The sequence below is a fragment of the Natator depressus genome, chromosome 1 (assembly GCF_965152275.1).
Source record: "Natator depressus isolate rNatDep1 chromosome 1, rNatDep2.hap1, whole genome shotgun sequence".
NCBI lineage: Eukaryota > Metazoa > Chordata > Testudines > Cheloniidae > Natator > Natator depressus.
In genome coordinates, this window is record NC_134234.1 from 133811584 (window position 1) to 133824179 (window position 12596).

Consider the following 12596-nt stretch of genomic DNA (forward strand, 5'->3'; position numbering starts at 1 on the left):
CAAAAGCTGGAAACTGCTTCAACAGTTTCATTATTGAAAGAGATTGGAGTCACTGATGGACTTGATCCTAGATTTTGCAGCTTTGTCTTTGACCACGAAACATGGAGGCCACCCTTAGTCGACTCCTCCTCCATTTGCTGGAGTGCCTCGCAAAACCTGTCGGGGCTCTGTACTAGAACATCATCTGCATAGTCAATGTCTGAGCACGAGAGATTACCAATCTTAATGCCTATGGATCTGTTAGAATGCTGCATTACGAAATCCATTGCCTGACAGAAGAGTTCAGGGACCAAGACACAGACCTAGCTGACACCAGATACTGATTTAAAAGGTGCAGACGTCAGATTCCCAAGATGTACATGGGCTGTGGTTCCATTATGCAGCTCGCTAATCAAGTCCTGTAGAGTGTTTGGGACATCTGTGTCCTTTAAGGCCTTCCATAGTTGGACTCGGTCAACTGAATCAAATGCAGCCTTAAGATCGACATATGCCATGTACAGAGGCTTCTTGAATTTGCGATGTGTCTCCAACAACAAAAGGAGGGCCAAAATGGCGTCTAAATTGGACCTGTTCCTAGTAAAGCCTGACTGCTGGGGGCAATACTTCCGATGTAGCAGGGGCTTCAAACACTCCAGCTACTTGTTCTCCCCTGTAATAAGTCACAGTAATAATTGTAGTGCCTGGTGGCCCCAGATGACATCAGGGTTCCATTGCACTAAGCACTGTACATACACACAGTAAACAGCACCTGCCCCAGAGGGCATGGACCTTAAATAGATAACCAGATAAGGGATGGAGGGGAAAGGAAATACTATTCCCATGTAATGGAGAGGCAACTGAAGCATGATGAGATTAGGTACTTTGACCAGTGGTCACAGAGGAAGCAGGGAGCAGAACTCAGATCTTTTCAGTCCCAGTGTATTTTTCCCTACATTGTTTTGTGTCTGTTGTTTCCTTGTCTCTTTCCTTCCCTTGAGTTTTCACTTTCCCTGTATTTTCTGTTTCTTTTTCCTTCTCTCCACAATTTCTTTCTCTCAGTCGTCTACTTCTCTTTTGTACCTTGTACCATCCATCTTTCCTAGTCTCAAACATTTCTGCATTAATATATTCTTTACTCCATTTGCCTGTCTCTGTGAGAAAGAACTAGATGGTCCAGTTGCATGGCGCCCTAGTTTCCTCCCCCCTCCTCCGCCCCTATCTGCAAAAGGATTAGTGGTGGCTAGACCACTCTGTACCCTTTTCCCTCTTCTCCTCAGGAACTTCTTGGCCTGTCATTTAGTGGACTAGTGAATTTTTCAAATAAGCTGTAACTGAATATGCTGCAGTCAGGCCTAGTTTACACCTAAAACTTAGGTCGACCTCGCTACATTTCTCAGGACTGTGAAAAATTTCATGCCCTGTGCTCTTTAATTAGGTCAACCTAACCCCCGCTGTAGATGTAACTAGATCGATGGAAGAATTCTTTCATCAACCTAGCTGCTGCCTCTTGAGGGGATGGATTTACTATAGTGATGAAAAAACCACATCTCTTGCTGTAGTGATTGCCTACACTACAGCAGCATAGCTGTAGTACAGCAGTTGTGCCACTATAATGCTTGTAGTGTAGACGTGCCCCGAGACAGTAGCAGGACCTAGACGCCATTCTTTTTGTTTCTTTACATCAGACTTTTTAATTTAATATACTGAATCTGTATGGCTTCAGGAAAGCAAAAAATTCCAGTGTTTTCTCTTTCTGTTTGTTTTCACCAGACGCAGCTCCGAAACCAGCTAATCCATGAACTGATGCATCCAATTTTAAGTGGAGAACTTCAGCCACAACCAGTGTCCAGTGAAGGCAGTTCATTGTTAATTGGAGCTTCCAACAGCCTGGTGGCAGATCACCTGCGTAGTTGTGGCTATGAATATTCACTTTCTGTTTTCTATCCAGAAAGTGGATTGGAAAAGGAGAAGGTGAGCTCTATAATTTATTATGCAAGGAATGTGAGAGATGATATTCATGTAGGACTTTGCAATCGTTAACTGATCCTTCCAATATAATTTTTAAAATTCTCTGTGTAAAGGAGGAGCCAAGGGTTCACCGAGTAGTTTCAAGGCTTGTGAGTTCCGTATTAGTTTGAAACTTCTAGTACAAATTGTAGCTGTTGAGTGCCCAGATAAAGGGGTTCCACACTCAGGATACTTGGTCTGTAGTGTCTTCATTGACACTATAAGTGTTCTAGAGATGGTGAGTGTTCTGCAACTTTGTATTCTAAAAGGTAGCCTTGATTCGAACGGATAATTGGGATATAGTCTTTTACATCGACAAGCCTGATGAGACAGTCTTTCTTCCTTCATTGGAATGCTCTTGAGCTGTGAAATTGGGCATTCTCCCAAGAGATATCCCTGACTGCCACTTAGCTCACATACAGAAGCAAGGCAGGATTAGCTCTGTCCTACAATTGGTCTTTGTGTGATAAAGTGGTGGATCAAATCTGTCTCAAGTGTAGCACATCCAAGGTGGATCTCTTTACCGCAACAGAGAAAAACAGGTTAATTGCTTGTAATGTTCTTAAAATTTTTGATTTTTTTGCCTTCTTTTTTAAAAAGGTGTTTACTATGCAAGATCTTCTGCAGCTAATTAGGATACATCCAAAATCCAGTCTTTACAAATCATTGGTAATAATTTTGATTCTGTAACTCTTCCTTCAATTATAATTTATGATTGAATACACAGAATAATAATCTTATCTTTTTCTTCATACAGACTTCAGGAGCCCAAAAAGAGAACAAAAAAGGTATTACATATTTACATACTAGGCATATAATAAGTCATCCACTTCCCCTAATATTTCCCATTTTCCTTGATAGCTTAGTTTATAATAAAACAGTTTCTATTACCTATATGATATTATACCTAGATATTGAATACATTTGATTAAATGTTTGATTCTTAAAAGTAATTTGTGATTATTTAGGTTAGTGACTCTTATGCTTCTTTTGGGGTTTTCCCAATTTGTGGCATGTATGAAATGCTAAACCTCTACTCCAAAAAGATTAAAAATTCCGGTATTATAAATTAAAAAAAATTAAAACCTTTAAATCCTGATAAATGTAAAACTTCCAAAGACCGTAATATTTTATATTCTAATGCTGGGGAATTCAGATGTTCTGCATTATTTTCTACTCAATTGCATTCCTATACTGTGTACGGGCCAGCACTAGGGTTCCCTATAGTTTTTTACATCCATGTGCTTAATGAATTTTGTGCACCAATGTAGAGGTGATGTGGGTGGGGGTGGGGCCAACGGGTTTGGAGTGTGGGAGGGGGCTCCGAGCTGGGGCAGAGGCTTGGGGCACAGGGGGGTGAGGGCTTCGGCTGAGGATGCAGGCTCTGGGCTGGGGCTGGGAATGAGGGCTTTGGGGTGCAGGCTGCCCTGGGTCTGTGGCTGGGAGAGAGGACTCCCCCCAGCCATCTCTCGCCACAGCACCTCAGGGCCGGGTAAGAGATGCCTTTCCGCAGCCGTGGCAGCTCCTGCTGGGCCGGGCTGGGCTGGGGGAGGGTTGCCTCTCCCTGGCCGCAATAGCTCCGGCAGGGCTGGACCGAGCCGGGGGAGAGGCACCTCTCCCCGGCCGCAGTAGCTCTGGCAGGGCTGGACCGGGCCAGGGGAGGGGGCACCTCCCGATTTGAAGGTCCCGATTTGCATGGCCCTTGATTGCCTGCTGGGCAGCTTAGGCCTGCACCAAGATAAACTTTCATTTAATTTGCCTCTGGCTCATATAGGGCACAATTTTCACATCTGGTCCCAAAAGTTAGGCTTCTAACTCTGTATTTAGGCACCTAAACAAAAGTGGCTTGATTTTCAGAAGCATCAAACACCTGCAGTTCTTGTTGATTTCAGGTATTGGTGGTGATGGTAATTTGTTCCCTTAATGAGTTTGGTGGTAAAGGTAACGGAAATGGTCAAGGTATGCTGATTGTGGGAGACTTGAGCATGCTTGCTATTAATGTACTCTTTTTAGAATTTTTACACTGATTTTATTGAATGATTTCTTGTGTTCTTTGGCAATAATTTCATCCTCTCACCATTTAGTTTTTTCTTTGTCTTGTAAAAGAGTGTCTCTGCCTTCAAATTTCAGTTTGTTGTGGAAGAGAAAAGTAACTAACATACTGTATCTCTAAGGTTTTCTTATACAGATGTTAATGGAGCTGACAGAGCATCACCTATGTAAGGAAAGTCGCAACACAGAAACTCAGACAAGCTCAATACCTCCTTATAGAGAATCTCTTGGTAAATAGAGCTTTCATAAACTATTTTCCTCAGATAGCTCAATACTGTATCCATTCAGCACTTGCCCATGCCTGAAGTAATAATAGACACTAGATTGCATCCCTCTCTGGTATTCTAAAATAAGCCCAGGAAAGTGTAAGACAAAAGTTTTGCTGTGATTTGGGTCTTCAGTTCAAATACGTTATGTATTCAGATCCATCCATCCATCCTAGATGTATTATTTTTAGTATTATAGGCCTCAAAGAGCATATGCCTAAATAATTTTTAGTTTATGGAAATTTATAATTAGAGTTGTTTGGGAGTTGTAAATTTTGTGTGTGTATGTGTGTGTGTGGTTTTTTTTTTTTTTTTGTGGCGGGGAGCGGGAGCAGAAAATATCAGTTAATTGAAAATGAAACTTTTTGCAGGAATGTATCATTTTTTTAAGGAAACTTTCCTGAGATCCAGGATGGAACATCTGGTGAAAATGAGAGACCCACCACAGAATAGTCAATAGCTCAGTAGTAAGGGCACTCCCTTGGGATGTGAATCCCTACAGCTCTGACATCCCATGTGAGTACCCTAACCACTGGGCCATTTTCTATTCTGATGTATGTATATCCTTCTCTTGTTTCTTCATGGAAAAAATCTAAGTTTTGCCCTGAGGCAGAACAAGAACATTTTTTGAGATCTTGAAAATTTTTTTTGGACAGGCAGATTGTTTTTGCCCAGTTCTAATTATAATATAATTTATTAATTGTTTCCAGTGCCAAAAATCATAGCATAAGACAAAAATTGGACATACTGGTAATTCCATTACTAAAAACCGTCTAGTAGATTTGTTCATTGGAGTGCATTGTTATTGAAGTTAGTTATACAATATAATTTACAGGCACCTGTTGTTTGAAATCGGAGCTTCATGTCTGCCTTAGTAGCTGATGAGATTCCATCTGAGGGGGTAATATGCAGCAGTTGTGGGGCAGGAAGGTGCCATTAGGTTTCAGGCTCCTTTATCTCCTCTTGCCCAATTCCCCTCAGGCACACATTTTACTTGGGAGAACAGTGAGAGAGGTTGGCTACAATCCTAATCAGTTACCCTGGTAATTTAAATATTACCTCCAACTTTTTGCACATAAACAATTAGTTGGACCACGTGCCATATTGCGAAGTACCTAGGTGCCTTGTTTCCAACCATGTTGTTGTATGTGCACACTTTTCATGTCTTAAGTGACCATTTCTTTTCACAGCTTCCTTGGTAGCTTTTCAGTAGAAACTAGGCATGGGTAGTTAAAACCTACAGGGAGCCCTAAAATCTTAGGTAGGAGCAACAGTGTTACTAAATGTAATATTTCTATGTGATGGTACATTGCATTATTCTTTATATAGTTGAGAAACTTCAGCTGATTGATGAACAGTTTGCAGACATTTATCCCCAGCATCAGAAATTTGAGTCTTTAGAAGTGAAACTCATTGAATATCGAAAAGAAATAGAGGACCAGCTTCAAACAGAAATGTCTGAAAAGGTATAACTTAGAAATCAGTGGTCATGGAAATGAGGGATTGGGGATGTGTTCATTTTATTTTGCAAATTTGTAATGCTTCTAATAATTTGAATCAGAAATGAGTCATGCCAATCTATTATATATGCAAAAACTACATGTTCTCTGTTGGGGGTAAAAGTTGGGAAACTGAGTCATAAATCGACCCAATTTAAGCTGAGTCAATTTTTGCCTTTATTTATACAATTTCAGGCAGAATTGTTGTCATGTATAGTATCCGGCCATACATATGTATCGGACAAATAACAGAGAAGACAGAATTGGTAACCACATTCTGGGCCATCTTCCATGATAGTTGTCGTTTCTCTGATCCCTTTTTCTGGTTCTTCAGTCCTATTCTTCAGTTTCTGATCTGGTGTTTCTCCAGTTAGTAAACATGGGCCCGTAGGTCTTTTATACAGTTCTACATTATAGATTACTTAATATTTATCCAGTCGGCTTTTACATCAGCACATCAACCTTTTACATTTTAAGTAACCCGTACATTACACATGCGCAAGATTCAGTTACCCAACTTCTGCATTTTTCCCTGCTGGTTTTGCAGTTTCTGTTTTTGTGTCACCCTGCCCTGGGTCTTCCCAAGAAAAGGGTTAATTTAGTTATCATTACATGTTTGTGTGTCTTTTACTTACTACTTCCAACACCATGTGTTACCTTTGTTCTGTTAGCAATAACATGTTAAGCAGATTAGCGATTTTGTGTAAAAGAAGAATTGGCAAAACCACACTTATGCCACCAAAGCCTTGGCCTAAGTGTTACCTTATCTACAGTCATTCATTATACATAACTACATTTTTGAAAGATTTATAATTATCAAAGCTCTTAATCTTACTATTAACAAGTCTTCTTTTTATATTTCAGTGTTATAAGTCAGTATATGTTATTTTGTGCTACCCTTAATCTATTAGAAAGGGAAGTATGAGTTATGGAAAACGTGATGATTCTTTAATGTCAGCATTTCTTATCTTTTTTTAAACATGTTTTTTTCATTCAAAGTCCAGTTTCATTCAAACTTCATGCATCTGAAGAAGTGGATTTTTTTAACCACGAAAGCTTATGCCCAAATAAATCTGTTAGTCTTTAAGGTGCCACCGGACTCCTCATTGTTTTTGAAAATATCTCACCAAACTACATAGTAAAAGCCTCCAAAACAGCATTGCCTTTACATGGAGAATAGAAAAATCATAAAATCTGAAAAATATTGTGGATCTCATGATTTTAGGATCTTTTACAATTTTTGTCTGCATTCTGCAATATTTTGCAAATTTTAAGATTGTCTTAAAAATAAACTGAATTTGTATCATCTAAACAATAACAGCAATAAGAGGCAATTCACCATTCTCCGTCGCTATGAACCTCACTGAAGTTCAAGCTTCAAAGCCTAATTGGGACCGAAATGCAATCTTTATTAAACACTTAAAGCAACCTTTTTCTTAAAAACAAGAAAATTACATGCAAAAAATGTCACACAAAATAAATAATTCAAGTATTAGGAAAAGTTAAGCTTCTTACTACAATATTGATTTGGAAACAATTACTATACTGTAGATATTATGGTATACGTTTAACAAGAAAAACAGAAATGGAAAATACTAAGTGTGCAGCATGGTCAAGTTAATGTTGCAACACTGATGTTGTGTTAACATAAGATCCTCTATGAAATATCACAAAAGGACTGGGCTTCATTTGGTTGTGCTAAAAATTTGTGCCCATTGAACATGCTCAGACTTTTAGTCAGAATTTAACTTCCCTCTTTCCTTTATAAAGTCACTTCTTTCCTGAAATACTGTATGCAAAGTATCAACTTTCAAAGTTCAGCCATATCTTAATGTCATGGAGAAATAAAAAGGCAGTCACAATAAATAATAGAGCATTTTGTTTTTTATGTTATAACCCAAAACAACTGAATATAATTACCTCAAGTTTAACAAAAAATCCCTTTGGACAACATGTCTACAACAGATCCTTGAGAGCTGCTCTTAGACATGGGGATACAATATAAACAAACCTCTTGTAGCATCTTTCTTTAGGGGCGTAAATATATCAGAACTTCCTGGTGCCTTGGTTACATCAGCTGAATTAGTGGTAGCACTAGTGGGGATTTTTTGTGTATAATTCCCCAATATAGACATGATCTTACTGTCACTAAAGGCTTGGGCAAGTGTTTGTGTAGAAACCTTTGCATTGGTTTAGTTAAATTGGTGCAACCCTTTGTGTGGACAATCATAAATCAGTTTAGAAATAGCTTATAGCAATTTAGTTTAAATTGATCCTTTAGTGTCTTAAGGTGTAAATTAAATCAATATAAGCCATCGAAAAACAATTTTAAGTGTCTCCACACTTGGGGTTGCACATGGTTTAACTAACTCAGTACAAGTTTGTGTGTGCATAGGCCCTAATTCCCTAATCAGAGGTCCCGGGCTATGCTTTTTTCCTATCTAACTTCTGTCTTCTCTCTGTTTTCACATTTTCCCTATTCTCTTTCATTTAGTACTCCCATTCATTCTCTGCCTCACTTGCATTCTTTCATCCATTTTCTCTCTTTCTCTTATGCATCCTTGCAATCCCATTTATTTTCTTTCCCTCCCACTCATATGTGTACACTCACACACTTTCTCTTCCCTAGGCAGAAATGCATGCACATTCCTCAGATAGCTCAATCCCTCTTTGTCATACACACTCGAACAGACCCCCTAAGTCTTCCGTTTGTATTCACACAGGTTTCCAATAGTGCTCAGAATTCCCTGGCTGAGGACGACTCCTCTTTCTCTGGCCCACATCTGCTCTGTGCCCAAAAGATTGACTTCCAGTGGGCATGAGCAGTTCAAGGCAGGTCTGCTTCTGCCTTTGGCCCCACCACCAGGCAAACATGGTTCTTCGGGAATGGGGCGAGAATGGAGACCCAGTCAGAAGAAGAATTAGGGAATGTGGCATTCTTTATTTGCCAGTCACAGAGCGTCAGGTTGGAGAGTGGGACATTTAATTAGCTGCCTTACCTCATCTCTTGCTCTGTTCCCCTGCTGTATGTACAGGAGTGAGTAAAAAAAATGACACAATTCAAGCACAGAGAGCAGTGAAAACCCCTTAGTGCAGTGCCCTATATCTAGCTTACGTATGCCTAAAGGTGATATTATCTGTATTTGTAATGTGCTTTGAGATCCTAGATGGAAGGTGTAAATATGGAAGACCTTTCAGTCATATATGCTTCAAAGGTACTTTTATCACAGAGAAGTTTACATACATTGACTAAAAAGATTAACACATTTAATTAGACATTTCTGTATAGTTTCTCAAAGGGAATTCAGTATGCTACAGTGATCAACAGTGTAAACAAGCTATTTGCAAGTAAGTGCATATGTCTGAACGTCAAATTTAACCTAAAAGAGGATTTTGTTTATCTTTTTTGTGATCAAGTGAGGGATATTTACTTTGTTCTTTTCTTACATGTAACAGTTACAACATTTCAAAGAGGTTGAAATAGCAAAGATTAGAATGGAAGAGAAAGCAGGATGCCAGAAAGAAGTTTCTGATTTGCGTCGAGAGTTTGAAAGGACAAACCAAGCCAAGTCAGAGGCTCTGATTGCTCGTGAAAAGAATGCTATTGAAAGACTTCAAAAACAACAGGAGGTAATGTTTAAAAATAATAATTGGATCCAGTGCTAAGTGGTTCAGTTAGTTAATGAGATTGCCCTTTGATCTTTGAAGGAACTACATTCAGATCCCACCGGGTCCTAAGTGAAAAAGAGTTCAATAGTTCTCTTTTAATCCCACATCAGGAAAGCACCACGCAGATTGGTATGTTTAGTGATTTCAGGGTCTCAGTGACCATGGTGATGAGTATGGTATAAATATGTAAATAGATTGGAGTAGCCGCGGTGCTGCAGAAGAAGAGTAAATGTAATATAGATATCGTTATATGTATGAATCCCTATTCTCCTTTCAGAGTATTGAGGATATTTTTAATGGCAGTCCTAGATGGCTACTTTATAGGTTTTTCTTTTCTGTTTATTATGGATGTTATGATTTTCTGTTTTTCTTATTGTAGTTTTCTTTTTAGAAGTTGAAATAGAAAAAAATATAAATAAAATGGAATACAGTATTCATGGTGTGGACATACCATTCATGTATATAATTACATTATTATCTATTCGGTATTTGCTATCCTTTTTAATATAACCCAAGGTGCTGTTTGCATTTTTGACCACTGTCATGCATTGATCAGATGTGTGAGTCCATGACTTTGAGATCTTTTTACAACATGGTAATTTAATCCACTGTTAATTTAATATCCAAAAATGTGTATGTGTGGTTCAGATTGTTCTTCCCAATGTTTATTACTTTTCTCTTGATTACAAGGAATTTTGCCTGCCACCATGTTGCTGTCTTGGATCTGCTCTATTCTTTACTAAACAGAATAATTTTGTGTCATCTACAGATTTTTGCCACCTTACAGTTTCCCTCTCTTTCCAGAACATTAATTTTTATATTGAGTAACACCAGTCCTAACATGGATTTTTGAGCACTTTGCTTTTGACCTCCTGCGATGTTGAAAATTAGGCATTTTATTCCTCTTTTCTGTATTTTGTTTTTCTGGTCCATGACAAAACTTTGCCTCTCACCCTGTGACAACTTAATTTCCTTCATAGTCATGTCCTTAGAAACTTTTATGAAATCTGCCTACCTTATGCTATTACTCCCACTTTCATGAACATGAAATTAATTCAGTTATTAAAAAAGGTCTGGATCAGAAGATTTGTCAAGTGAATGATTGTGGATGCTGGGTGCTATTGTCAGTTTTTGATGTTTGAGACCAAGTACATGCTTCATTTACTTGCTGGGTTGTCCCAGCAAAGAGACTAGCAGCTCCACTGTGCTGAGTGGTTTTGTATTGCAGATAAAAGATCACGTAGATCTTTTCAGTAGAAGAATGTAATCTCAGGAAAAGCACCAGAGATCAAATTTCTCTAGTTATCCAAAACACAGGAACAGGAGACAGTGGCTGTTCCAACTTTTCCGACACTTGTACAATGCACCTGAATTGCAAATTTGATAGGACCACCTTTGGGATAAAGAGGTCATTCAGTCTTCATGCTCTTAGCCTTTCTGCAGAGGCACATGTTTTGTTTCTTTTTAAAGCTAAGAACTACAGAGTTTTTTTATTAGTAAGAACTGGGCTGTAGATGTGACATCTGGTATTGCCATTATGGTCACAGGGAAGATTCTTTTAGAAGGTATTGTTTGGTTTGGATAGTCTAGAATGTAGAATTGGAGGCAGCTGCTAATGGAACCAGTATTTTGAAGAAAGTTTAGTTTTAAAGCAAGAATACAGAGTGCATTTTCTCTGTTAACTGTACATTTATCAGGTTTTTTAAAGTTTCTTATATATATATTTTTTGTATGCAGTGTTGTAGCAGTGTTGGTCCCAGCATATGAGCAAGAGAAGGTGGGTGAGGTAATATCTTCTATTGGACAAATGCTTTGTGTAAGCTTGAAAGCTTCTCTTGCTCAAGAACAGAAGTTGGTCTAATAAAAGATTTTACCTCACGCACCTTGTCTCTTTAATTCTTTTTTGTTAATCTAGTTAAGATAGGGACAAAACTGCTTTTACCTATACTTGCTTTTTCTCTTGCAGTTTTGGTATATTCTAAAGTTTGTATTTGTGTGTGGTAATTCTGTGTTATAAATAAATCTTTCTTTTTGTTTTATGACTTTTGAATCTGTGCAGCGTTCTAAAAGATACATTACTTGATAGTAAGTAATAACTTTCAAGTGTGTTAACCCTAAATAAAGTAGAATACCAGACGCTCCCCAGGTTACGTGAGACCCGAATTTCGCAAATTCGCACTTACTAAAAAAGTTCCATAAGCCAGAGATAGGATTTTCGAGTTGTGGAAAATTTTGTGTAACATACGGGTATACGTTTCCGACTTATGCACAATTTGACTTACGGAAGGCTTTCCGGAATGGAACGATTGCGTAAGTCGGGGGGCATCCGTAAAGGAAGTGACTTAGCCCCCGGTTAGTACAAATCAGTTGTTACTAGCAAGCTATGTAAATAATATTTGTCAGGATCAAACCAGTTCCTAGAGCGAGGTCTGTAACATTTATGTTTCTAATTTTTATACCATTGATGTCTTGTTATGTCTTGCTGCTGTTGCCACTCTCTATGAATTTACTGGAAATTATTTTAATTTAAATCTCAGTTTTTTGTGTAAAAATAAAATGAATAGAAGTAATATTTTCTGTTGTAGATTGAAGCAAAGGAGGTTTATACACAAAGACAAAGTCTGCTGAAAGATATTGAAATGATAAGAACCAGAGAGGCAGAACTAAAGCAAAGAATTGAAAGTTTTGAACTGTGAGTCACTCTAGGTCATGCATTTACCTCTGGTGTTGCTTTGTTTGTAGAAAGCATGTCTCAAGATGTTGCAGTTTTTATGAAATTGAAATTTGTTTTATTTATCTCTAAATATGATATGCTACATTTGAGTAATATGCAGCTGCATCTAGCAGTAGGGGCATCCTGTGCTAAGAGGCCTATTTTGTTCTCAGCAAAAGAGCCTGGCACTACTTCAGAGAGACTGAGGAACTAGACTTCTGCTTTGAAGTCATTAACTTAAAAAGCAGTATGTAATCCCAGCACCAGCAAGGCAACTGTAGTGACAAATTTACATTTGTAATGTTGGTTTCGCCATGATACGTACTGTGAGTGCACATTTAATAAAAGATGTGTGTTTCTTCTGTAATTAAAAAACCCCAAAACTAATTCTTGCCTGCTTTCCAACATTCT

General features: G+C 38.3%; 1 protein-coding gene across 11 annotated transcripts in view; it reads left to right on the plus strand.

The window, feature by feature from the left end:
* Window positions 1-12596, plus strand: part of OFD1 (OFD1 centriole and centriolar satellite protein) — a 57933-nt gene that overhangs the window by 1944 nt on the left and 43393 nt on the right. For all 11 annotated transcript variants that reach the window (XM_074967028.1, XM_074967021.1, XM_074966976.1 and 8 more), the window contains exons 3-9: window positions 1750-1950; window positions 2587-2655; window positions 2744-2774; window positions 4161-4268; window positions 5634-5770; window positions 9260-9433; window positions 12058-12164. In XM_074967028.1, the coding sequence (XP_074823129.1) occupies window positions 1750-1950; window positions 2587-2655; window positions 2744-2774; window positions 4161-4268; window positions 5634-5770; window positions 9260-9433; window positions 12058-12164 (827 nt within the window). The remainder of the gene's footprint in view (window positions 1-1749; window positions 1951-2586; window positions 2656-2743; window positions 2775-4160; window positions 4269-5633; window positions 5771-9259; window positions 9434-12057; window positions 12165-12596) is intronic.